The sequence below is a fragment of the Vombatus ursinus genome, unplaced genomic scaffold (assembly GCF_900497805.2).
Source record: "Vombatus ursinus unplaced genomic scaffold, bare-nosed wombat genome assembly UNPS02014802.1, whole genome shotgun sequence".
Classification (NCBI taxonomy): Eukaryota; Metazoa; Chordata; class Mammalia; order Diprotodontia; family Vombatidae; genus Vombatus; species Vombatus ursinus.
In genome coordinates, this window is record NW_020954580.1 from 23,078,121 (window position 1) to 23,105,215 (window position 27,095).

Below are 27,095 nucleotides of genomic sequence, written 5' to 3' on the forward strand. Positions count from 1 at the left end.
GCAAAAAAAAAAATAAATAATAATAATCAAGGAAAACTGCCCTGAGATTTTAAAATGAGAGGGTAAAATAGAAATTGAAAGCATCCACTGATCATCTCCTAAAAGAGATCCCAAAATGTAAACTCCCAGGAATATTGTAGCCAAATTCCAAAGCTTCCAGGTCAAGGAGAAAATACTGCAAGCAGCCAGAAAGAAACAATTCAAGTATCATGGAAACACAGTCAGGATAACACAAGATTCAGCAGCTTCTACATTAAAGAATCAGAGGGCTTGGAATATGATATTCCAGAGGGCAAAGGAGCTAGGATTACAACCAAGAATCACCTACCTGGTAAAACTAAGTATAATCCTTCGGGGGAAAAATGGACATTCAATGAGACAGAGAACTTTCAAGCATTCCTGATATAAAGACCAGAGCTGAACAGAAAATTTAACTTTCAAATACAAGATTCAAGAGAAACATAAAAATGTAAACAGAAAGGGGAAATCATAAGGGACTTGATAAGGTTAAACTGTTTACATGCCTACATGGGAAGATGATGTGTGTAACTCATAAGACCTTTCTCATTATTAGAACAGTTAGAAGTAGTATATATAGACAGAGGACAAAGGCGTGAGTTGAATATGAGGTGGAATGTACTGTGTACAACGTAACTGCAATACCGTGAGATGACCAGCCATAAAGGACTTTGCTATTCTTAGCAATGCAACAATCCAAGACAACTCTGAAGGGTGCATGATGAAAAATGCTATCCATCTCCAGGGAAAGAACTGATGGTGTCTGAATACAGACTGAAGCATACTTTTTTTTTAACTTTCTTTATTTTTCTTGAGTTTTTTATGTTTTCTTTCACAACATGACTATTATGAATATGTTTTGCATGACTACACATGCATAATCTATATCAAATTGCCTGTTTTCTCCATGGGGGGAGGGAGGGAGAGGAGAAGGGAGGGAGAGGAGAAGGAAGGGAGAGAATTGGGAACTCAAAGTTTTAAAAAAATGAATGTTAAAAATGGTTTTTACATATAAATAAAATACTAAAAAAAAATAAAATTATGACTATGAGCTCTCTTTAAAAAAAAAAATAAATGTATAGAAGTACCTCATATATCATCAGTTCCAAAGAGTTAGGGACCTATGAAATTAACCCATAAAATTATTTTATATCCTTTTTCATAACATTGAAATTATTTCCTTCTTTCCCATGTTACTTTTTTCTATGTATAATTTATTTATGTATGAAAAGACTAGTTTTTATTTACTACATGAAGAGACGGGTTTTTATGGTACTGCCCGAATTCAGGGAAAAATTTCTATTTTAATTCATATTTCTTGCACGTGAAGAAACCACAAAATGAATTAATTTTACTCTTGGTTATTCAATTCAAATTCCTATACACCCAAGTTGCTTATATTACTTATAATGACCTTGTATTTAGAAGGAAAGGAGAAGTATACTATGAAAGATATAACAAAATAAAAGGAGAAACATTCTTTCTAACACTCACTTAACATTTGGATCTGTAGTGTGATGAACCGACTCTCCCACTGTCTGGACCTCCGATGAGGAGGTAATGCAGAATGGTCTGAGTTCAGCAACTTGAAGTAGTTCTCCAAAATGGTGCTGGTGTCCACCTGCCGCTGGTCTGAGCTGCTAATCAGGAGGATGTGTACCACTTCTGTCAGGCACTTCAGAGTTAATTCTGCCTTCCTACTCACTTCCTCAGGATCCCTATCATCCCAGGAATCACAATCAGCCAAAACTTGAAGAAGAACTTCCATAGTAGCTGGTGAAATTGCTTGTAGAGCATTCCTCTGAAACCCACAAGACAATGATCAAATCTTAATATAAAATTATTTTGCCCTTTATAATTGAAGTACTATCTTTTTTCATTTTTATGAGCTCTATCTATTGATCATTTAAGCTCAGGAATAATTTGTATGTTCACTAAATTCTGGGATTTTAAGTCTCCTCAAGAGACAATTCCTCACAGGAACTAAGGGTTCTCATTTGTTTCCTCCTACTAACATTCAGGTGAGCTTAATTCTGTGAATGGCTTCTACCTGAAAAGGAAGGCTACAATATTTTCTGAAGCTAGGGTAGAAAGTTGCCTAATTTATCAACATCTCTTGGTTCTAATGCTATTTCCTCCTTTCTATTTGTTTCTATCTGGCTCCTATAGTCTTCCTAGTTTCTGTTCATTTACCTAAACATTGAATTAAGCTACCTCCCTGACTCACAATATATTCGGCAACTTTTCTCACCCAAATGGCTCTGACCTACTACTCCTAACCTTGCTATTTGTGCATTAACAATTGTGACCCAACTATCTCCTAACACCTACTTGCCCCTCCAGCCTTTGCCAAATTACCTCATGCCCAAAGCTACCAAAGTCCCCACAGACTAGTCTTACAGAAACGTAAGCAATATGATTATCATTGAAATCACATGAACAGGAAGTAATTAACATTGTGAATCAAGTGCTCAAAAATTACAAGTATTCCTTCCCAGTACCACTATAGGTCAACTTCCTGGCCAGATGATACAGCAGGATCAGTTATCAATTTTGACACAGGGGATAAGACTCTATGTTCAATTAAAAAAAACATTGATTAAGCACCTACTTCATGCAGACACTATGACAGCCTTTAAACATGTAACATAAGGTTTTGCTTTTTTAATATTTTCCTCACCTGTCCACCAGTTACAATGGCTCCAAAGAGATGTAACAGGCAACATTTAAGGCTTTGCTTGAGATGTTCACTTTCCTGGAAACACTCTACAAATAAAATAGAGAGATAAGTTTATATTTAACATTGTTCTTCTGTTAATTACATCACAGTTTTTAAACGATTATGACAAGGTTGAAATGAACTTTTACTGGATCCTACTTCAACATATCTTGCTTCCAAATAGTATTGGTAAGGCATTGTTATTTTATCAATATTGGTCAAAATGACACTCATATGGAATTTATCATATGTTACGAATTTTAATCAAGTCTTCGAGTAGGTGCCAATACAGAAATCAAATGCATACATACTTAAGACTCTAAAATCAAAAGATCATTATTCTCTCTTTCTTTTATGATATCTAATGTAAGTTCACTCCAAAGTTTTCAGAGTGAACAAACATTAAACTGACAGTTGTTGTTATAAGAATAATTTCAAATTCACTGCTACAGCAAAAAGCAAAACAAAAAAACACCAGAAAAGTGTCTGAAATTTAAAAACAACTTTAAGAAATGCATAGTAATGGTTAAATAAAGGTATTTCTATACCACCAACATTTAAGAAAAAAATTGGTAAGTGAATAACAAAAATGGAATTCAGTACAATTCATTGTTCTGAGGAAATAAGCTTTTGCTAAGCTGTATTTATACAGATACAAAAAACTAAAATAGCCATAACAGAGAATTCTGGTACCAGGGCAAATTCAGTTGAGACTGGGGTGAAAACATCAGTCTGTTCCAGTTGGCTGCAATGACACAGTGCTGAGCAACTCTCAGGAGAAAGCAAATGGAGGAGATACAATCAGAATTGTAAAGGAATTAACACATACCAATCAACTCTGAAGCATCTATCAAATATCTAACTATATTCCAGTCGCTATATTTGGCACTTAGTATACAAACATTTATATGAATAAATACTCCCAAATGGCATAATAATAAAAGAACACGAAGAGATAATTCCCAAAGAAGGAAATACAAAATATTTTTAAACCACAGAGTGCTCAAATTCCTGAATAATCAAAGATATGTACTGTTATAACACCCCCTACACTGGCTAAAATGGCAAAAAAAAAACAGCCAAAAAAATTAATAAAAGTAAATATTGGTAGGGCTGCAGATAAACACACATTCAAATAAACTGCTTGACTGTATAGTGGTACAAACATTTAAGAGAAGAATCCAGAACATGGGAAAAGCCTTCTTCCTCTCCCCTCCAAGCACCCCAATTAGCTTTTAAAATGCACCAGAAGGAACAATGATAAAGAAAATAAAAGAGAAATAGCCAAAAGTTCTCCATTGAGACCAGAACAATATGAAAAGAATGGAATAATTCTGAAGAATTCCTGAGCAGAGACAAGACTGGGGAGAGAACAAGAGCAGGCCTAGAACAGAAAATAGGGCCCAACTACTGCCCAAGTGTCACAGCATGAAGCACCCAAACAACCCATTGCCGAGCTCCCAGCCCTGCTGGACGTACAACAAGAGCTGGGGCATACTACAGTCCCACCCAGGACACAGCCAAGAATTCACCCAGCCCCCGGGAGCCCATGCCTAAACCACAGCAAGAAGAAGGGCCAGAGCAGCACCTGAGACCAATCAGTCTCACAGCAAAGGACAGCGCCGATTCTGTGGTTTAAATTGTGAAAAGAAAAGAAGACAGAAGGTGCCGACAACAAAACTTAAGTTAAGCCACCAGGAACCTGAGTCAAACCCCCAAAATTCATGAAGAAGGCAGGGCCTAGTCTTAGTCACCACATCCGAGACCAAGCAGGGCCTGCCCACACCATCTGAGAGTGTGCAAGAGAGTAGAATCTGAGCCAAGTACAAAGTCCAAATCTAGTAACTGAGGCAAAAAAGAAAGTGAACAAAAGAAAACTCCAAACACAATGAAGAAATTGCTTGGACTGAGAGAAGCCCAAGTTATAAAGCCAAAAGGATAGAGCAACCCCCGAAGAGACCTTGTCTACAAGGGCAAAAGTACCCGGAAGAAATGAAACAAGGTATACAAAACGTAAGGATAAGGCAAATGAAGGCTAGGCAGGAAAGGAAGACAAGGAGAATTAACAGTTTAGAACAAAGAGTAGAAAACCTTATATAAGAACTGAATGGTCTGAAAATTAGAATGAATAAAACGGAAAACAGTATTCCATGAAACAGCAAAAATATTAAAAGACAATCTAAAGATTAAAAAAAAACCAGAATAAAGTATATATGCTATCAAAAACAAATCACCTGAATAAAAGGTCAAGGAGAGATAAGCTGAGAATCCTTAGACTACCTGAAAATCATGACCAAAAAACCCATGAATGTCATATTTCAAGAAATCATAAATGAAAAGTGTCCAAACCTATTTGAACCAAGAGGCAAAGTAATAATTTTGGGGAATTTGCCCCAAAGTTCCTGGAAAACTTCCAGGAATGTCACAGCTAAAATGCAGAGTTTAAGAAAGAAGGAAGGAAGGAAAAAAGGAAGGAAGAAGGGAAGAAAAATGTAAAAAGCCAAAAAGAAAGAGTTCAAGTATCAAGGAACCACAATGAAGATCATACAAGATTTATCTATAAATAAAAGAAAAACCTGGAAGACAATATCCCTAAAGGCAAAAGACAAAGGTTTACGACTAAAAATTTTGAAAAACAAATACTAAAGTCAAGAGAAAAAAATTGAATAATTTGGATAATTTAGATGAGAATATATGATGATGAATTATTTACATTCTAACAGGGAAAGAAAAAACAAGAGTCCCCTAAGAAGCCACTAGGGTTCTAAATCACAGAGTTAAGGTTCAAAGTTCAAGGGTCATGGAGTTAAGACAGAAAGTGTACATGCAAGTGATTTTATTCTGTTTTGTTGGTTGTAGGAGAAGGCCTCTAGGAAGTTAAGGGTATTTACTATTTCACATACATGAGACGAAACACAGCAGGAACAAGCATACAATGAACCTCACTTTCATTTGAACTGGACAAAGGAAGGTTGAAAACACACACATATACACTTAAACATACAGATTGTGGTGTAGAAATAGATTAAACTCCATAGGCAAATAGGAAAAGACAGGAAAAGCAGATGAAGATTTATAAAAAAAGGAGGGCAGCTAAATAGTCTATAGTGTCATAAGGGGTGGGGCATTAAAAGGGGGTAAAAAAGAGTAAAAACTTGTGAATGGTGATTGGACAAAGGGAAGAGAAGGGAAATGGAATGGAAACAAATCAATTACACATCACTGGTGTTAAGCAAACTCCAATTGTTTCCCCACATTCTTCTTTGAAAAAAGGGTACAGGGAGAGAAAAAAGTACAAGAGAAAAGGAGAGAGGAAGATATAAAACTAACAATCATAACCATGAATATGAAATGGAAAAAGAGAGCCGAATGGTTTAGAAAGCAAAATCTACCAGCCCTGGAATCAAGAGGATCCGAGTTCAAACCTGGCCTCAGACATTTACTATCTGTGTGACTCTGGGGGAAGGAAGGAAGGAAGGAAAAAAGGAAGGAAGGAAGGAAGGAGAATCCAACAACGTTTTTGTTTTAGTTTTTACAAGAAACATATTTGAAACAAAAAAATCCACACAGAATTAAAAATTATGGATTGAAGTAAAATGTATTATACTTCAAAACAGTCTACTTTTTCAAACTGAAAAATCATGAATTCAGATAAGGTTAACAAAAATATAGTCATGCTAAAAAAAAAAAAGATAAGCAGGAAAACTGTTATACTTAAAGATACCACAAATAATGAAACAAAATTAATGCTATATATGCACTGAACACCATAGCATCTAAAAATTTAGGAGTTAATTGAATCCCAAAGAAAATAGTAAAACTATATCATGATAGAGGGAACTCAATGTACCCCTTTCAAACGTAGACAAATCTAACAGATAAACAATAAAGAAGTTAAGGACCTGAAAATAACTTTCACAAAATTAGAAATGATATATCTCTGGTGATTACAAAATTTGAACAGAAAAGAGTTCATACATTTTTCAGTGAGGCATGGCACCTTTGCAATAACTATCATTAAGGCATTAAAAATCTCACGAATTCCAAAAGCAAGAATACTAAATTCATTTTTTACTAACCCCAATGTAATACAAACATTATACCTGATAAACAGCCTTTGAAGAAAGGACTAAAAATTAATCAGGGACTATATAATTTAAAACTAAAGAATTGACAGGTCACAGAACAAATATCGAAGAGTAATCTAGCAACAGATGTTTGACCACATTTAGAAAAAGAAGTGGTGATTACAAAGAGCATGCAAATATAAGTAATGCCAGATTAATCTCATTTCCTTTTTTGAAAGAATCAATAAACTAGTAAATGAGGGGAATGCTGTGGATATAGTTTACCTAGATTTGAGCAAAGCTATTGATAAAGTATCTCTCATACTATTCTTGTAGAGAAGATGGAGAAATGTGGACAAGATGATAATACAATCAGACAGATTCGAAACTGGTTAGGCTGCCAGACTTGAAGAGTAGTTGTTAATAGTTCAATGTCAACACAGAAGAAAGTCTCCAGTGGAGTATGCCAGGGATTTGCTCTGAATTCTGTGCAATTTAATATTTTTGTCAAAGACTTGGTTAAAGGCATCAATGAGACGTTCATCAAATTTGAAAATGACATGAAACTAGTAGCGATAGCTAATACTGGGTGCAACAGTGAGAATGTGAAAGGATTCTTATAGTGAATATTCCTTCTGTGTATGGATTGGTATAAATGGACACCAAGCTCCCTTCAAACACTCAAAATGTGTGACTCTGTGAAAATGAATAGCTAGCTAAACTGATCACCTTTAATCTGGCAACGCCATTGCTAAGACCATAGGCTACATATATGAAGTTTTAAAAGGGCCTATCTATACAAACACCAATAGCCTCATTACATACAACGGCAAAAAGATGGAAATGGCCTTGGTTAGAAAACTGGAAAATAACAGAATTATTTTATATAATAGTTGGACAGCTTACAATACCTCTGCTACAAACATAATGCTAAGAAATTAAGTAGTAGGTAACAAGAATATTAGAATGAACCCTTACAGAAGATTTGTGGGAAGTCATGAAAAAGAGTTGCAAAGAATAAAAAGGTACAGATGAGCTGCACTCTACATTGGTGTAGAGGGGACTCAAATCAATAAGGGATCCACTGAAGTTCTTAAGTAAATATTAATTGTAATAGCATCTTTTAACAACAAGAAAAATAGTTTTCCCCAGTTGTCCAACTTGCTTAATAAATGCTCTGAGCAAATCTTACCTGTTAAAATAAAAAAGTGGTTTTTATTTCATTCTTTTATACTCCATGTTTAAGTATAAAATGTATATTATATTGTTATAATAGACTTGTTTACATATTAATTTGCAATTGTTCTTATAATTTACTATCTATGTTTTGGGTCCCTATCTGAATCAGTATTTCCTGACTAGCAAGGGAATCGATATGGGATCTCAATGCTCATCTGAGCTGGCTCCCATGTTGGGGAATTCACTTTTGGCCTCAGAGGCTGAGGATGGGGGTGGTGGGTAGGGAGAGAGAGAAAAAGAACATAATCCCCCCTCCCTTCTTCCTGTCTCCACCAGATTCCCTGTTAAGTTTAATGTATTTCTAAACCAAATGTTTTCTGTGTGTGTATTTGACCCTCCTTTGTCTGATTCAGATGAAAATGAGGTTTACACACGTAGCCTACTCCCTCCTCCCCTATCTCCATCATTGTACAGTTTTCACCTCACACACTTCAATTACATGTATTTTATGTAAATACCACTACCCCCTCCTCCTTCTTCCCTAGTGTTCATTTTTACTTCCCTTTTCATTTCTTCCGTAAGAACATCACAAAAAACAAAACTGTTCTTAGGTCTTATTTACTGCCTCTATGACCCTAGAAGGCTTCAAAAAGGGAATTAGGTTCTTAAAATGGACACACTTCATGATCAGTCTCTTCCCATTGCTGAGATGTGCCTACCTTTACACTTCAAAGTATCTATCCAGCTTTAGTCCCTTCATCAGATTCCTTTTATCTTCCATGGATTCCTCTGATTTTCCAAGGAATACATGGATTCCTTCTATTTTCACTTTGCCTTCTATTAGGTCTTGGTAGTTTTCATTAAAATGTTTTATGTTTTATGAGTAAGGTTTCCAGGTAACTCAATAATTCTTAGATTATCTGTTTTTTATTTTTTTAATTAATTTATTTAGATTATCTGCCTGTAACCTTTTTTGCAGGTCTGTTGTTTTATCTTTTGTTTTCTAATATTTTTTCAATCTTTGAATTTATTATAGTTTTTCATGTTGTTTCATGGAGTCACTGATTTACTTTTCAAGGAGTCTGTTACTTGAGTAAGGTTTTATCCCTCTTTTACTAAGTCATTTGTTCTCCTTCTTATTCTTTCCTCTAGAGCTCTCATTTCATTTATATCATTTTTTAAATCCTTACTTTATTTCCTCCAGGAATGTCAGTGCCAAGTGCCTGTCGCTTTTCTAGGGATTTCTTTGGCTGGCACTTTGTGGATGATGTGGTATTATTTCCTGGGTTTTGTGTTGAGTCTCTGACTCCATAAAATTGATCTTTGATGTTTTCTCTTCATTGTTTTCTCTTTACTTTGATGTTTTCTCTTTTTGAGGCTAGGTTCTGTGTGTGTGTGTGTGTGTGTGTGTGTGTGTGTGTGTGTGTGTGTATATATGTGTATATATATATATATATATGTGTGTGTATATATATATATGTAACTTGCAGGCTTCTGGCTATCTATTTTTTGCAGACCTGGGCTGGCAAAATGTACTTAATATAGTTTCTCCTTGATTTTCTTGATCATTTCTCAGTCTAGTGCTTTTTTTAAAAAAAATCTTTGCTGGACTAGTGAGAAAGTTAGGCTGTTCTGCTTCTACTCACTCCACCATCTTTTTTCTTTTCTTTTCTTCTTTATTAATTTATTTTTAGTTTTCAAAATTCACTTCCATAAGCTTCTGAATTTTAAATTTTTCGTCCTTTTTCCCTACCTCCCTCCTCAACATGGCGTGCAATCTGATATAGGCTCTACATGTACATTCCTATTAAACATTTTTTATTTGTTTGTTTGTTGAGGCAATCGGGGTCAAGTGACTTGCCCAGGATCACACAGCTAGTTAAGTGTGAAGTGTCTGAGGCCGGATTTGAACTCTGGTCTTCCTGACACCAAGGCTGGAGCTCTATCCACTGCACCACCTAGCTGCCTCCCTATTAAACATATTTTCACATTAGTCATGTTGTAAAGAAGAATTAGAACCAAGAGGAGGAACCACAAGAAAAAAGAAACAAAACAAAACAGAAGGAAAAAAAAGAACAAAAAATATGCTTTGATCTGCACTCAAACTCCATAGTTCTTTCTCTGGATGTGGATAGCATTTTCCAAGATGGAGACATTTGGAGATGTCTTAGATCCTTGCATTGCTGAGAAGAGCTAAGTCTATCAAAGCTGGTCATTGTACAACGTTGCTATTACTGTGTACAGTGTTCTCCTGTTCTGCTCACTTCACTCAGCATCAGTCCATACAAGTCTTTCCAGGTTTTTCTGAAGTCTGCCTGCTCATCATTTCTTATAGCACAACAGTATTCCATTACATTCATATATCACAACTTGTTCAGCCATTCCCCTATTGATGGGCATCCCCTCAATTTCCAATTTTTTGCCACCACATATAGAGCTGCTATGAATATTTTTGTACATGTGAGTCCTTTTCCCATTTTTATGATCTCTTTGGGATACAGCCCTAGAAGTGCTGAGTCAAAGGGAATGCACATTTTTAGAGCCATTTGGGCACAGTTCCAAATTGCTCTCCAAAATGGTTGGATCATTTCATAACTCCACCAACAATGCATTAGTGTTCCAATTTTCCCACATCTCCTCCAATATTTATCATTTTCCTTTTTTGTCATGTTAGCCAATCTAATAGGTATAATGTGGTACCTCAAAGCTGTCTTGATTTGCATTTCTCTAATCAATAGTGATTTAGAGCATTTTTTCATATGGCTATAGATAACTTTATTTCCTTCATCTGAAAACTGCCTGTTCATATCCTGTGACCATTTATCAACTGGGGAATGACTTGTATTCTTATAAATTTGACTTAATTCTCTATGTATTTTAGAAATGAGGCCCTTATCAGAGGCACTGGTTATAAAAATTCTTTCCTAGTTTTCTGCTTCCCTCCTAATCTTGGTTGCATTGGCTTTGCTTGTGCAAAAACCTTTCAATTTAATGTAATCAAAATTATCCATTTTGCATTTCATAATGTTCTCTCTTATTTGTTCATAAATTCTTCTGTTCTCCATAAATCTGACAGGTAAACTATTCCTCACTCTCCCAATTTGCTTATGGTATCAGCCTTTATATCTAAATCATGAACCCATTTTCACTTTATTTTGGTATATGGTATGAGATTTTGGTCTATGCCTAGTTTCTGCCATACTCTATTCCAGTTTTCCCAACAGTTTTTGTCAAATAGTGAGTTCTTATCCTAGAAGCTGGAGTCTCTGGGTTTATTAAACAGTAGATTACTATAGTCATTGACTACTGTGTCTAACCTATTCCACTGATCCATCACACTATTTCTTAGCCAGTATCAAGTAGTTTTGATGATTGCCGCTTTATAATACAATTTAAGATCTGGAATGGCTAGACCACCTTCCCTAGCATTTCTTTTCATTAGTTCCCTTCATATTCTGGACTTTTTGTTCTTCCAGAAAAATCTTGTTATTGTTTTTCCTAATTCTATAAAATGATGTTTTGGTAGTTTGATTGGTATGGCACTGAATAAGTAAATTAATTTAGGTAGAATTGTCATTTTTATTATATGAGCTTGACCTACCCATGAGCAACTGATGTTTTTCCAATTATTTAGATCTGATTTTATTTGTGTGACAAGTGTTCTGTAATTGTATTCATATAGTTCCTGGATTTGTTTCGGCAGGTAGACTCCTAAATATTTCATAATGTCTACAGGATTTTCAAATGGAATTTCTCTTTCTATCTCTTGGTGTTGGGCTTTGTTGGTAATATATAGAAATGCCAATGATTTTTGTAGGTTTATTTTATAGCCTGCAACTTTGCTAAAGTTGTTTATTATTTCAAGTAGTTTTTTACTTGATTCTCTAGGATTCTCTAAGTATATCATCATATCATCTGCAAAGAGTGATAGCTTTGTTTCTTCTTTGCCTATTATAATACCTTCAATTTCTTTTTCTTCTCTTATTGCTAAAGCTAATGTTTCTAATACCATATTGAACAACAGTGGTGATAATGGACATCCTTGTTGGATCTTATTGGAAATGCTTCTAGCATATCCCCATTACATATAATGCTTGCTGGGGGTTTTAGATAGATGCTACTTATCATTTTAAGGAAGACGCCATTTATTCCTATGCTCTCTAGTGTTTCTAATAGGAATGGGTGTTGCATTTTGTCAAAAGCTTTTTCTGCATCTATTGAGCTGATCATGTGGTTTCCATTAGTTTTGGTGTTGATATGATCAATTATGCTGATAGTTTTCCTAATACTGAAACAGCCCTGCATTCCTGGTATAAATCCTACCTGGTCATAGTGTATTATTCTCATGATAAATTGCTGTAATCTTTTTGCTACTATTTTATTTAAAATTTTTGCTCCTATATTCATTAGGGAAATTGGTCTATAATTTTTGTTCTCTGTTTTGATTCTTCCTAGTTTAGGTATCAGCACCAAATTTGTATCATAAACAGAATTTGGCAAGACTCCTTCACCTATTTTCCCAAATAGTCCATATAGTATTGGAATTAATTGTTCTTTAAATGTTTGATAGAATTCGCTTGTAAATCCATCTGGCCCTGGAGATATTTTCCTAAGGAGTTCTCTCACTCCATCATCTTGAAGAGCCCTTCAACCCAACTAGGTCTTACTAGCTTTGAGGTCAATATTCTATCCACTATAAAATACTCTCTCTCAAAGAAATGCAAATTAAAACAACTTCACATTACTATTATATAGCTCTTATACAAACAAAAGAAAAATCAATGTGCTATGAACCCAGCATTAAAGAAGATAAGTAGAAAAAGGCAAAATTATTCACTGCTGATGACACTGTATATAGATTCAATATTTCCTGAGAGCAATACAACATCATTATGTACTAAGAGTTACATAGCTGTTCATACCTTTTGGTCAATTGTTATACTTAGGGGAATATGCACCAAGAAAGAAATCAAGAAATCTAAAGTACACAATCACTTAATGTTTGAAGAATAAAACAAATATAACTCTACAAAGAATAACAGAACTTAAGATTTGGAAGGACTCCTAAGAGATCAACTAGTCAAATCGTCTCACTTCACAGATGAGGAATCTAGAGCTGAGAGGTTAAATAAGTCATTCAAAGTCACAAACCTACTAAATGGCAAAGCTGAGAATAACCTGGCTCCTTATCCTTTTCCTACACCACACTGTATTTCACAAGCTATATCATGGTTTTGAATAGTCCCTCAAAATACATGCTCTCATAAATCTCTAAAGTATAATTTTTTGATTAAAAAATATAAAACTCTAAAATACACTGGGTTGCCAGAGTTTTATTTAATTTTCTACCTAGTAAGAAAATTATACATACTTTAAGAATAGTTTATAAAACTGACAACATGGGATAACAAAGAACGAATTAAGTATTCTGCTGTGGGAGCATTACACACAGCACTCACTTATTAAATGTTTGTTTGCTGTGTCACACAACCTTCATCTTGTAAATTTAACAACTATAGCAGAACGTGCACCAGCAGAAAACTATGACACTAATAAACAGAAAATGTTACTTACGATAAAAGAAAGGAATGAACTCCACTGTGAGAGAGGCTGGTTTGTATTTCTGTCTGCTCTTTTCCACAGTACTAAGGCTCTTTCTGTATTTAAACATAAATTTTGAAAAGACACCACATGAAGAACAACTAGAGGATGCACAAACATACACCAAGATATTTCTGAATAAATCAAAAAGACAACAAAAGCCTAAAATATATACTTAGGGTTTTATTTAGATTCTGAATAATAAATCAATATGATGGGCTTTGTCTAGAATAGGATCAATACCAATATGTATTTTACTGCTTTGAAAAAATTTGTTTTAACAATTGCAAAACATCTTTTATTCACAAAAGCAAGTTTCTGTTCATTTACAAAAATAAGCCATCCAAGTTTCTTTCCAATTTGATATTGAGAATGAACTTTATTATGAAATTCTTACTCATAAAGAAAATTAATTAGCATTACAGTTTTAACAATTTAACTGAAAAGATTAAAAGTCCGTATTATAATAATAATTTATCAATCTCCTTAGGCCATTTGCCACCCTCATTCTCCCACCCTCCAGGCCTGGTCCAGCATGTTCCTGAAGTCTCAAGCATTTGCAGTCTCAAGAATTTGAAACTAGAATAGATTAGGCCTGAAGATGATGCCCATGGTCACACAATTTCTTGACCTACAGTCCTGGACTCCTGGATTTGAAGTATCTAAAGGTTCCTAGCCTCTATGCTTCACGATGGAATAGGCCCAGTGAGAAGGGCAGAACTCCTGTCGACTGGAAGAAAGTCTTGCCAGGATAGCCAGGCTTGCCGAGATGATATCAGACACCAGTCCCCCACCTCCCACATTTCCAAGACTATGGTTAGCAATGAAATATTAAAAGCAGATAAAGAATCTAGAAATTAGAACAGTAGTGTGAAACTCAAAGAGAAAGGGATCCTGCTGTAAAATGACTTAGAAAACCACAAACTGATGTTATCTTTGTTGTACTATATTTTTATTTATTTTGTTAAACATTTCCCAATTACACTTTAACCTAGTTTGGGCTGGAATTTTTGAAGTCTTCCCAAGGACTTTGACACCTCTGACTTGGAACATATATAGAAAACAGAAAACACAGGATTATCTGCACTCTCCTATGTATTTTAAGTCCAATTAGAGAATTACAGAATAATTCTGTATCGTCATTTGTGAAGTCTTGTCTAGTCTAATATCATGAAATGAATACAGCTTCAGAGAAATACAAGATTTCCTTTTGGTCTATCATTTCAAAATTTCAAACTCTGTCAACTGAGGAGAAAAGATCCTTTTAAATTAAATTCCTTTTAAGTTACCAGGTAACAAAGACAGTGAGAATTAAAATCAATTTAGATGATCTACAAGTAGGTACAAAATTATAGTTACAACCTCGGCATAAGTCTATTTAAATTTTATAAAGATATGTAAATTAATGACAGACCATTAACAAATTTAATATTCTAATTCCTTCATAACATGTGTGCTACCAAAAGCAATAATGAATATCCTGAGCTGGTAAGTAGAAAGAAAATGTACTTCTATAGCTTGTGACACATAATTCATCCTAAACTACCTGTATTAGATATAGCAGACAGATATAAATGAGAATTCTTTTAATTATAGTACTTAACAGATAATCTAGCAACACAAATCAAAAAGGGTTAGGAAAAATATTTCAAATACATCCTTAGATGTAATAAAGCAATATGAAAGAATAAATTTGAACTGAAAACAATTTCAAATCCAAGCTCTCACATTTAGCACTGTGTGACCACAAACAAATTACTTATCCTCTGGGCATGTTTCCTTATCTGAAAACAAGGATAACAACATTTGCTCTACCAATGACGCAGAGATTCTGTGAGGAAAGTACTTTTGTAAACCTCCAAGTGCTATATGAGTAAATATTTATCAAATGCTTTGAAAGCTGGTACTGAACCTATTTAATTTTTTTTTAACCATCATCACAACAGTATACACTTAAGTGTTTGATAAACACTATTTTATGGCTATTCCAGGGCTAGGTAAATACCAAGTGCTTAAAAAATTGATAACATATTATAAAATAATTGATATTAAAAAAGATCATACACCTTTTAAGTTTCTCTCAGCTTCCCAAAATCTCACTGAGTGGGAGAGAAGTTATTATTATATTATTAATTTTAACTTAATTTTATCCTACATCCAAGATCCACTGAGGAAACAGGCAAAATGGAAGAATTCCTAAATCTGTTTAGGATTCTGAAAATAAAGGCAACATTGCTACGAAAATGAAGCCAGTCTGAATGATGCCAAAGTTTCACTTTGGCATAAGTGATACAATTTTAAAAAGCTCAAAATCTCATATTATTTCTTAAAGTTAGACTGGCATTATTTTCCTTGTCCTTCTGGCAAGCTGCTAATGCCTAAGTTACTAGGAAAAAAGTAAAGAAATGTTTCTAGGGGCAGCTAGGTGGTGCAGTGGATAGAGCACCGGTCCTGAAGTCAAAAGGACCTGAGTTCAAATCCGGCCTCAGATCAAACACTTGACACTTACTAGCTGTGTGACCCTGGGCAAGTCACTTAACCCCAATTGCCTCACCAAAAAGAAAAAAAAAAGAAATGTTTCTATTCTTTTTTTTTAATGAGGCTATTGGGGTTAAGTGACTTGCCCAAGGTCACACAGCTAATACATGCCAAGTGTTTGGTCTGAGGCCGGATTTGAACTCAGGTGCTCCTGACTTTAGGGCCAGTGCTCTATCCACTGCACCACCTAGCTGCCCCTCTATCCTTTCACTAAACCAAATTCTTGTAACTCTGTCCAGTCAACTTCAAAATCTGATTAAGAAATAAACAAGGCTGAAAAGTAGCATAATTCACCTAAACCATAAAGTTCTCAGCCCATGCTCTCATTCCATGACACTCAATTGTCTTGATTTCTACATTTCATTTGCCTCTCCCATCTCCAATCCTCCTTCATTTCTCTGTTTCAGAGATATAGCAGCACCCTCTCTTTCTACATAGTGTTTTAATATTCCTTACTACTCATGGATTTACCTTTAATTGCCCTTGGATTTCAGTTTTTTCTGTCCTGCATTCCAAAATTTGTAGTCTTCCTATTTACCTGTTTTCTTTTCAGCTGTTAGAAAATGTTCTCTTTCCTTCCAGTCTCTCAGTTTCTCTGTCTCTTGGACTATTAATATTAAACTGTCTCTAACTTTCTGTGAAAAAATCTTCATATGATGATCTATTTGAAAACTCTAAGGATCACTTGGTTTCATGGTGTTAAAATGTTTGGGAGAAAAATGTTTGACACCATTAAGAAACTCTGGCATAAACTGAAGTGGGAAAGAAATACCCACCAGCTCAGAGAAAGTAAACAACTGAGTGAATGAAAAGAACGGTGAAAATTAAAGTGCATTTTTGTCTCCATTTTAGGAGACTCTATTAAGTATTTGTTGGGAATCACAAGGCAGAAATGTGTGAAAAGGCTAAGCACATTAAGCAGCTGACCAAGCATGGCCTTGATAGAGCAAACAGACTAGAGAGTGAAGAAAATGCAGGGTAGATATCACTTTCTCATTGGGAGGTGAACAAAATAAGTCCCAAGAGCCATGGAAAAAACCCTGGAACAATCTCTCAGAAATACAAAAGAAAGCAAACATGTAAGGGGAGACAGATAAGCCCTAAGCTTAACAAAGGGAGCACTTAAGTGGTAACTAGGAGTTTATTTTTCATGACTTACTCTAACAAAAAGAAGGACAATACATAGGAGTTCAGGACTTGGAATCAGGAAGTTGGGTTAAAGTCACCCCTCCAACATTTCCTAGTGGTGTGACCATGGGCAAGTCATTTACCTTCTCTTAGTCTCAGGTAACTCTCTAAGACTTTAAATTACAGGCAGGTGAGGACCTACATCATTATAAATTTAATCACTTTAAAACAGCTTCGTACCAACCACTTATTGTTTCCACCATACACTGTGGCCCAAATTTTAGTATGTGGAACTTGTATCTATAGCTTTCCAACTGTTTTCCCAAAGAATAGAAGGTATTATTACCAAATTCTCAAGTGTAGTGAAATAACACACTAGAATTTATGATACAATGTGACATACCCTGCAATTCTATGCCTCCAGTTTCGATATGGGTCATACAAACTCTCACAAAAAGCCAGTGCATGTCTTACAAATTCTTCAATAGAAGTCTGATCTGCCACGTCTTTCTCTTTTGTTTTGCTTTTTAGCTAAGAAAAAATAATTAAATATCAAAACTTTAATTTGACAAATATTATATATTAAGCAGAGGCTTAGCTATAGAACATTCACAAAATGTTCTTCTATTAATTCAAATAAGCTTAATTTTCTAACATAAATAGAATATATTTCTATCAAGGCAAATTAGGTCCATTTGATATTTATCTAAACTGAATAGATTCCTAAAAATTGTGAATTTGCCATACACAGCATTTAAAATAAATGGTCAAAATCTTTTAAATAAATAATTCCCTTATTATGATACATGATAAGTGAATCATTGGTCAAGAATTCTGTTATGTTTTAATATGCAATTTTTTCTAACAGTATTGCTTTTTTAAAATTAAAATTGGTCCTTTAATTCTAATAAATCATATTAATAAATGCTTGTTTTAGATATATACATTAAAAATAATAGAGCTGAATATATTCTTATAATTCTCTTCAAAATTATTAAGCCTCTGAAAACATTTTACTCTATATACTATACTACAAAAGCAAATGCAAACAATCTATTTTCTCCCATTACATTTTTAAGGGAATGTTAGTTTATACCTACTTGCTGAATATAGAGTGTTGTCATGGTGATAACATGATTAATGTAGGAACAAGTCCCAATTTCTTCCACATTAGACAGGTTTCTGTAAGAAAATAAGAATTATAGTAATTTATGTGGAAATATAAGAATAAAATACAAAAGCTATATATAAGCATTAGACAAAAAAATCTTATCTAGCTTAATTTTTTTTTAATTTAAGCAATGTAAAAAATGACACGAGATCAACCAATAAACTTAAAAATGAGGCTCTGAATAAAAACAGACCTCAAACAGTATTTGAACCTTATAACGATAACCACAGGAAAATTCAGACTTCAAGTGCTAATCAGCTTAGAAGCCAAGAGACTGGAGTGTCATCGTGGCTTTGTTCTCACTGAGTGGTGTAACCATGACTAACTCACTTTCCCTTTTTACACCTCAGTTTCCTCATGCGTAAAATAAGGGGACAGATAGGTTATATAAGAAAACAAATTTGGAATTATATGAGAAAAGTCATTAAGACATTGATATGATTCAATCCCAGTACCAAATATATGCTCCAAAGAGATTTAAAAAAAAAAAAAAGAATTCATGTACATAAAAATATTCATAGTAAAAAAAAACTGGAAACAAAGTTTTTTGGGGAATGGAGGAACAAATTATAGCATATGAATGTAATGGAATATTTTTATATCCACAAGCAATGATAAATTCAGAGAAACATAGGAAAATTGTGAACTGATACAGAATGAAGGGAACAAAACCATTAGAACCACATCTACAGTGACTACAATGATATAAATTAAAACAACATTAAAAGTCAGCTCAACTCAGACTAAATTCAATGATTAAATCCTGCCCCAGAGAACAGATGATGAAACATAGTAGATTCACCTTAGTAGATGGGGAACTATGGGAGTAGAATGTTGCATACAATGTCAGAAACATTCACTTTTCTCAATTTTTTTTTTTTTTAGTGAGACAATTGGGGTTAAGTGACTTGCCCAGAGCCACACAGCTAGTGAGTATTATGTGTCTGAGGCTGGATTTGAACTCAGGTCCTCCTGACTCCAAGGCCAGAGCTCTATTCACTGCGCCACCCAGTTGCCCCTCAACCAATTTTTTTTAAGTATCTCAGGAAATGGCGCAAAAATGGTATAAAAATTTAAAGGTATTAAATCTTTTTTAAAATAAAGTAAAATAATTGAACTAGAGCATATTGAACGTTACTGTCAATTTCAATATTCCATTATTCTATCATTCAATTCTCCTGTGCTCCTTAACAAAACAAATTTTGAAGTTCCCTGAGAGGAGGTACTTCTATTCTTCTATTTCACATATTCTCTGTAGGCACCCAGCAAAAAGCTTTATTACCACTTGAATTTTTCTATTTTCAGCAAGACTAATTCAGAAACAATCCATAAGAGAATTAGAAGCAATTACTTTAAAGCACAAGAGAGAAGTTTTAAGTTAAATATTATAGAAACAATTCTACATCTCTAGAATTTCTATTTTACTTTACCATGTATTTGGCATTTACTAATTAACTTTTTTAAGTGATGTAGCTTATCTCAATTCATTTATTCACTCATTCATTTATTTAACATGCTTTTATTAAACACCTAGGAGGTGCCACACACTCCTAGGCAACAGGGATATAGAGACATTTAAAAAAACAAACAGGAAACAACATATACACATAAAAACAAAAAATATACTCTAAGTAAATGCAATTAATTAGAGGGAGCACTGGCAACTGGGAGGGGAGAAGAGACTGGAAAAGGCTTTAAATAAAAGGTGAGGTGAACTGGTGGAGGGGAGGAAGGGAGAGCATTCCAGGCATGGATAGGAGACAGCTTCTGCAAATGGCCTGAAGGGAAGAAATGGAATGTCAGTCACCCAAAAGGAATAAGAAACTACTTTGGTCAGAAGGTAGAGTAGTTATTGTATAAAACTGTAAAGATAGGCTGCTCAAATTGAGCACTTTAAATGCTTGAGTTAAAAGACTATTTTACTCCAGAAGCAACAGGGAACCACATAAGCAAGGAGGTGACATAGTTGGACCTACACTTTAGAAATATTAATGTGGCAGACAAGTGGAACATATACTAGATAGGGGAGAAACTCGAGGCAAAGGGGCCAATTAGGAGCTTAGGAGTCCAGGGGAAAGCAGGAAAGGGCCTGAACTAGGATGGGAGCCCAACTGGACTGTAAGGTCTTTGAAAGGAGAACTTACTATATCTTTTATCACTTTATATCAACTAAAGCAGACATATGAAAGAATGCTCCAAATCACAATAGGAAAAATGCACATAAAAACAAATAACCCTAAGGTTGTCAACAAACTGAGAAAGATGACAAAGATGGAACACTAACATATTGTTATTGAAGCTACGAATTCGTCCAACCATCATAGAAAGCAGTTTGGAATTACTCAAAGGTGACTTGACCAAAGTTACACAACTAAGTGTCTGAAGTGAGATTGGAACTCAGGTCTTCCTGACTACAGGTCTAACACTCTATCCACTGTACCTCAAGCTCGGCCTCAAAGAAAAAATATAAAAAGACATCTTCTCTGGCTTTTTTTTAAAGAAGTGGGAGACCACAGATGTGGAACCCTTCACATAGCATCAGAATTTTTCGATATATTGGTTAGTTATGCTGATATATTTTTTCTTCCTTATTATAAGAGATGGCACTCTGGAAGGAGGTAGTTGAGATACAGTGGGAGATGTAAATGATGTTTTAAAAAAGATACCAATAAAATTAGAGTCTAACATGATACAATGAAATTGTCAGATCTCTTTCTTAAAATATCGTAGACACAAATTACCACCCCTCTACATTATTAATGACTTCTTTACAGGCCTGGCCACCTCCATATTCTCCCCTCCCCAGTTCAACTTGATGTGGTGATTGGAATCATCTATTTTTTTTTTTTCACATCAAGAACATGCATCTCAACTCTCCTGTTCTCTAAACTCTTTTCCCTTTCAGTCTTTCTCACTTTCATTTTCTAGCCTTCTGGTCTCTTATGTAAAGCTGTCTGTCAGTGAGGAAAATTCGATATTGTTTGTTTAAACCTATTAATGTCGACTTATCATGTCATTACTCTCTTAAAAGAAATCACCAAATGGCTTTCTATTCATTTCTTTGGTTAGTTCAAACTACTGTACCTAGTTTTCAAGGCCCTCCACAACCTATCCTACCTTTCCAACCTGATTTCTTATTTTTCCCTTCTGTACATTCTATCTTGCAGCTAAAATGGACAACTCTCTGTCAGAAATTAAAAGCTAAAAACAGTTAACTGACTCACCCAAGACCTAAGTAGTAAATAACAACTCCAGGATTCAACCCAAGTTCTTCTGACACCAAATCTAGCATCTTTTCTACCAGACCCTACTGCTGCCCCCCAAATCTAACTTAGCAAAAATCTCTCAGAAAATACAGCGTTTGGATTGCAGGAAAATATGCTGGGCATGGTCAAACTCAACTAGAAATGGATTATTCCCAGCCACACATGGACTTAGAAAACCACAAGTTATCATTATCTCTGTTGTATTGTATTCTTATTTTGTTAAACATTTCCCAATTACATTTTAATCTGGTTCCAGTTTTATCCATGAGTTTGACAATGGGTAGTCTAAATAATGTAGAGAAGAGTCAGATCATTAATTCCTTTTCCCTTGTTCTGTACACAATGTTTCTAATATTACAATATTTCTAAGACTGCATTAGTGGCTTTGGCAGTCATATTATGCTATTAACTCATACTAAGCATTCAAATACAGCTGGTAGGCAATCACTGGGTGGCTTTCAAGAATTAACATTAGCAATTAGATTATAAATCTACAAAAGTACTACTGCTTAGTTTATTTTTTTGACTCAAATCAACTGAAAAATACACAATAAATGAATTATCATGTAGATAGTATTATCATGACAAATGGGCAGCTAGGTGACACAGTAGATAGAGCGCTGGCCCTAAAGTCAGAAGACCTGAGTCCAAATGTGACCTCAGCCACTTACTAGCTGTGTGACCCTGGGCAAGTCACTTAATCCTGTTTGCCTCAATTTCTTCATCTGAAAGATGAGCTGGAGAAGTAAACGGCAAACCACTCCATTATCTTTGTCAAGAAAACCCCAACTGGGTCATGAAGAGTTGGACACGACCGAAATGACTAAACAACAAATCACGACAACAGGAGGTGGTTGACTCACGCCTAAATGTCAAATACCTGCAAAGGATTATGAAGAACTTGACAAGGAGAATCGACAAAGCCTGTTGCTGCTCCTCGAGTCCATCCGCCATTTTTTGCACACATTGTAGTAACTGGCTTCTTAGAACCTGAAGAATATTATCAGGAAGAAGAGATATTCCAGGAGGCACATCATCTACTCTACAATGCAAGGCGGAAAAATAAAGAAAGACCTTTAAGGGTTAATGTGCAATCCATGAGGTTTCTGATTCTTCCCAGGCATTATACCTTCACAAATGGTAGCTGCCACAAGGTGATCCTGCATTAGAATAGCATGGGGACTAAGAGTAGACTTACTTCCTTGTATCAGATTGCAGGCTGTCTTAGGAAGGAGAAAGGGGAGGGTGGAAGAAGAAATATTGGAACTCAAAAATCTTACAAAAGTGAATGTTAAAAACTATCTTTACATGTAATTGGAAAAAATAAAATACTATTAAGTAAGAAAAAACACTGAAAAAATCTGAGGCACTATACCATTACTCTCATAACTATATATGTGTGTGTAAATATGACATAATTCGTTTCTATCAAGGATCCTCCACTGTAAGTAACAAGACATTTGTTTCCAAGATGAGAAAACGCATGTAAAATCTACACCCAACTATGTAAACGTAAGGACACTACCAAATAGATTATCCCAAAAGTTTAATGAATACTATAAAAAAGTAAAAATGTATATAATACAATATTTTTTTTTTCAGTTTGGCAGTATTGTGCATCACTGCTTTGTATTCTTTAATTTCTATCCCATTTGTTATGTGATGAGAAGACTTCTCACTTTTATGAATCTCTGCTATAGAGCTAATGAGATATGACAGAAAAATTCAACTAACACCAGAATTATAAATATTTTCAATCTAATATATGAAAAAAGTAAACCTCAACCAAAATAATATCTAAAAGCATGTACAATTTCAAAGTGGTATTTTCCTATAAATACTACCAAAAGCAGTCATTAAGTTACAATATCCCGAATGTTTTATCTTTATTAATAAAATATGAGTAATTCCCTTTATTTATACCTATTTAAGCCTTTATCTATTTGCAGATAATCTTCATTTTACCCAACAGATACAGTCTAGCAAAGCTGGCTATAAAAAAATGCTATATGCTATTATTTCAATTATGAAATAAGAGGGGGTAAAAAAATCTCCCAATAGACTTAAGTTGACAATTATTAGGTAGGCACTTGGGATAACAGATAACATCTTGCATCATCATTTCAGAATTTTGTAGTATTTTTTTTTCAACTTCAAATTCCAAGTATGCTCAATTCTCTGTTCCTTGAACTAAAATGCCAGAGTTTCTGCTATGCCATGGTATTCCCCGACTCCCACTGAGAGTTTATAGAGTTTTGCTCCTCTCCTTTTGATTGTGGTATTTACAGTGTTTGATTTACCAAGATTTTACATTTGCAGTTATATATTTATCAACTGTTGACATACTGTTACTAATTAAAATAATCTTTAATTAGTCAGGGTTAAAAACATTATTTTTTAAAATAAGGGAATTATTTCTAAAGATAAGAGGATTCTGATACCCAGTTAGATTTCTCTTTGACACCTCATGAAGACCAGTACATTTCTACATACCGGGTAGGCAGCTTCTCAAAGTCCACATCTAAGAACTGCTCATAGCTAGAAACAAAACTCTCCAACCAAAGCTTCAAGTAATCTGGGTCTTTCTGAAAAAGGAAAATTATCATATTAAGGATGCTTTTTTAAGAAATAACATAGTTTAACTCTACCTGTGCTATGATCTCTAATATCCTTTCCGGCTCTATCTCCTTCATTTTACAGCTGAAATAACATATCCAAAGTATGTTCCAAATTTGAAAAGCAGAATGTACAATCCATTACTAAGATTTAGATAGACATATGATTTTTGAACTTTTATTTTTCAATGATCAAGTATTTTCTCTCCCTCCCACATCCTTTCCAGCCAAGTGAGTAAAAGAAAGATGAAGGAGAACCCCTGCTATATGCATAATCAAGCAAAACAAATTCCCATAATGGCCATGTCTAAAAATGTATGACTCCTTCTGCATCTTGAATGTATCTTGAATATGTCAGGAGGTGTTTAGCAAGCTTCATCATTGGTACTCTGGAATCACGATCAGTCATTGTGTTATCAGTATTAAACCTTTCAAAGTTGTTTTTAATCACAATGTTGTTATTATTGTATAAATTGTTCTCCTGGTTCTATTCACATCATTACGCATGACAAATCTTGTCAGATTTCTCTGGAACTGTCCCTTTCAACATTTCTTATGACACAACAGTATTCCATTACATTGATACACTAGAATTTGTTCAGCCACTGATCAACTGATGGATACCCCAAAAGTTTCCAATTCTACAAAATACAAAGTACAAAAATAACTACTGTAAATATTTTTGCAACATAAAAGTCATTTTCTACTTTCTTTACAGAATTTTTTGAATGTATAATTATAATGTATAATTATATATGTGTATATAATTATAATCTAAAGTAATGTATAATATATAATTATAATCTAAAGTAATGTTACTACCCCTCTCCAAGCAGAGTTTGAATAAGTTAAAAATTCTTGAAACTATGAGTGATAGTGCAATTTCAATCTTATACATGAGTTATTAAATTCATGCCTATGTAAAACAGTTCTAAAGTTTATTCTATTAAATTATAGATGAGTTACAGTCTGTGATGGTGGAGAAAATTCCTACAATGACAAAATTAAAGACCTCTAACAAACTGATATATTGACATAAAAAACCTATAACCAACTGAATTGCTGGGTGACAAGCATTCATATACCCAATCACTTGGTAGTCTATGTCATCTCAAGAAAGTAATAGGCTAGAATCATCCAGTTTACATTTGGGTTTCTTTTAGAGATAGGAGCTAATAGTTCTTGAACTCTGCCACCTGAATACCTAAAAAATAAAGTGCCAATTAAGAAGGACCAGCAGCCAACCAGCAATGTAATAAAAAGTTCTAGCCCACATTAAAAGTCCATAGTGCCCAAGTAGCAAGACTCAGAATCTGATATATTTGATCAATTTACTTATTATTTGACAATATCACTAACAACTCGGTTTAATTTCAATTCCCAAAAGTTATCATAATTCTCATACAGTTGTTCTATCATATAGTCAGGATGAAAGTATGAGAGATGGGGAAAGGGTAATAGAAAAAAAAAGAAGTATTGATATTGATTTATTCAGTATATTTATAGTTAAGTAGTCAAAGAATTGTCCAAATTTAAGAGCCAGAGACACCACTTTTCGCTTTATAATTCTTTTATGCTGCACTAAAGAGTGTATAATGTTAAATAAGTGTTTTTGGAGAAGCTCACAAGGGTCTAATAACCTTGAAAACAGGACCAATGGCTTCCTATTGGCTCTAAAATAAACTCTCCTGCTTAGTTTCTGAAGCCTTTCACAATCTGCCTCCAGACTCTGAGTTCAAATTCTACTTCAGCAGCTTAGTAGTTGTGGGACTCTGGGCAAGTCATTCAACCTTCTGTCAATTTCTTCAACTGTAAAATGGGGTTAGTAACACCTACTTACCAAGACTGATTCAAGGATCATAAAGATAATATTTGTAAAGCACTTAGCATAGTGCCTGGCATGTAACAGGTATTTAACAAATGTTAATTGGTTGACTGATATTATGGAAAGGATAGGACAACAATGTGCCCAGAAATCTTTCAGCTCAAGAAATCTCAAAGCATAAAAATGCCACTAACTATATTCAATATACAAATAATTACAAAAAGATTAAAATATTTTATAATTTGTATAAGGACTATGATATGTCCAAATAAATACCCATAAAAAGGATGGGATATACAAAGGGAAAAATTAGAATCAAAGAATATCAGTTCATCCAAATGCCTCATTTTAAAACCTGAGAGATCATGTGACATCTTGCCACTATAGCTGTACAATCCCACAAATGCGAAGAGTACAGGAAAGCAATCTGAAATTACTTCCCCAAAGCTATTAAATTATGCATATCCTTTAATCCAGTAACTCTAGATCCATACCCAAAGAGATCAAAGAAAGACGAAAAAAGTCTATATACAAAACCTATATACAAAGCCTATATACAAAAATATTTACAGCAACTTTTCATGGCGGCAAAGATTTGGAAACTGAAGGGGTTCCCATCACTTAGGAAATGACTGAACAAGTTACAGTGAATGAAGATGATGGAATGCTATTGTCTTCTAAGACATGATGAAGGGGGTAGTTATAGAAAAACCTAGGAAAACTTGTATGAATTGATGCAAAGTGAAGTGAGTAAAATCAGGAGAACAATCATACCACAAAAATAATATTGTAAAGATTAAAAAAAAACAACTTTTAAGGACTTAGGAATTCTGATCAACACAATGACCCATCACAAATTCAAAGAAATAATAATGAAATATGCTAATAGCATCTAAATAAAGAAGTGAGGGACTCAGAGTGAAGATTGAAGTATATTTTCTTTTCTCTCATTTCCTTTTTTCCCTTTT

General features: G+C 34.3%; 1 protein-coding gene across 9 annotated transcripts in view; it reads right to left on the reverse strand.

Moving 5' to 3' along the window:
• NBEAL1 (neurobeachin like 1) overlaps positions 1-27,095 on the reverse strand; it is a 184,542-nt gene that overhangs the window by 125,571 nt on the left and 31,876 nt on the right. For all 9 annotated transcript variants that reach the window (XM_027873645.1, XM_027873639.1, XM_027873637.1 and 6 more), the window contains exons 3-9: positions 24,181-24,272; positions 22,568-22,729; positions 18,351-18,432; positions 17,654-17,781; positions 13,558-13,640; positions 2,699-2,784; positions 1,513-1,819 (exon numbers count right to left, since the gene is read on the reverse strand). In XM_027873645.1, the coding sequence (XP_027729446.1) occupies positions 1,513-1,819; positions 2,699-2,784; positions 13,558-13,640; positions 17,654-17,781; positions 18,351-18,432; positions 22,568-22,729; positions 24,181-24,272 (940 nt within the window). The remainder of the gene's footprint in view (positions 1-1,512; positions 1,820-2,698; positions 2,785-13,557; positions 13,641-17,653; positions 17,782-18,350; positions 18,433-22,567; positions 22,730-24,180; positions 24,273-27,095) is intronic.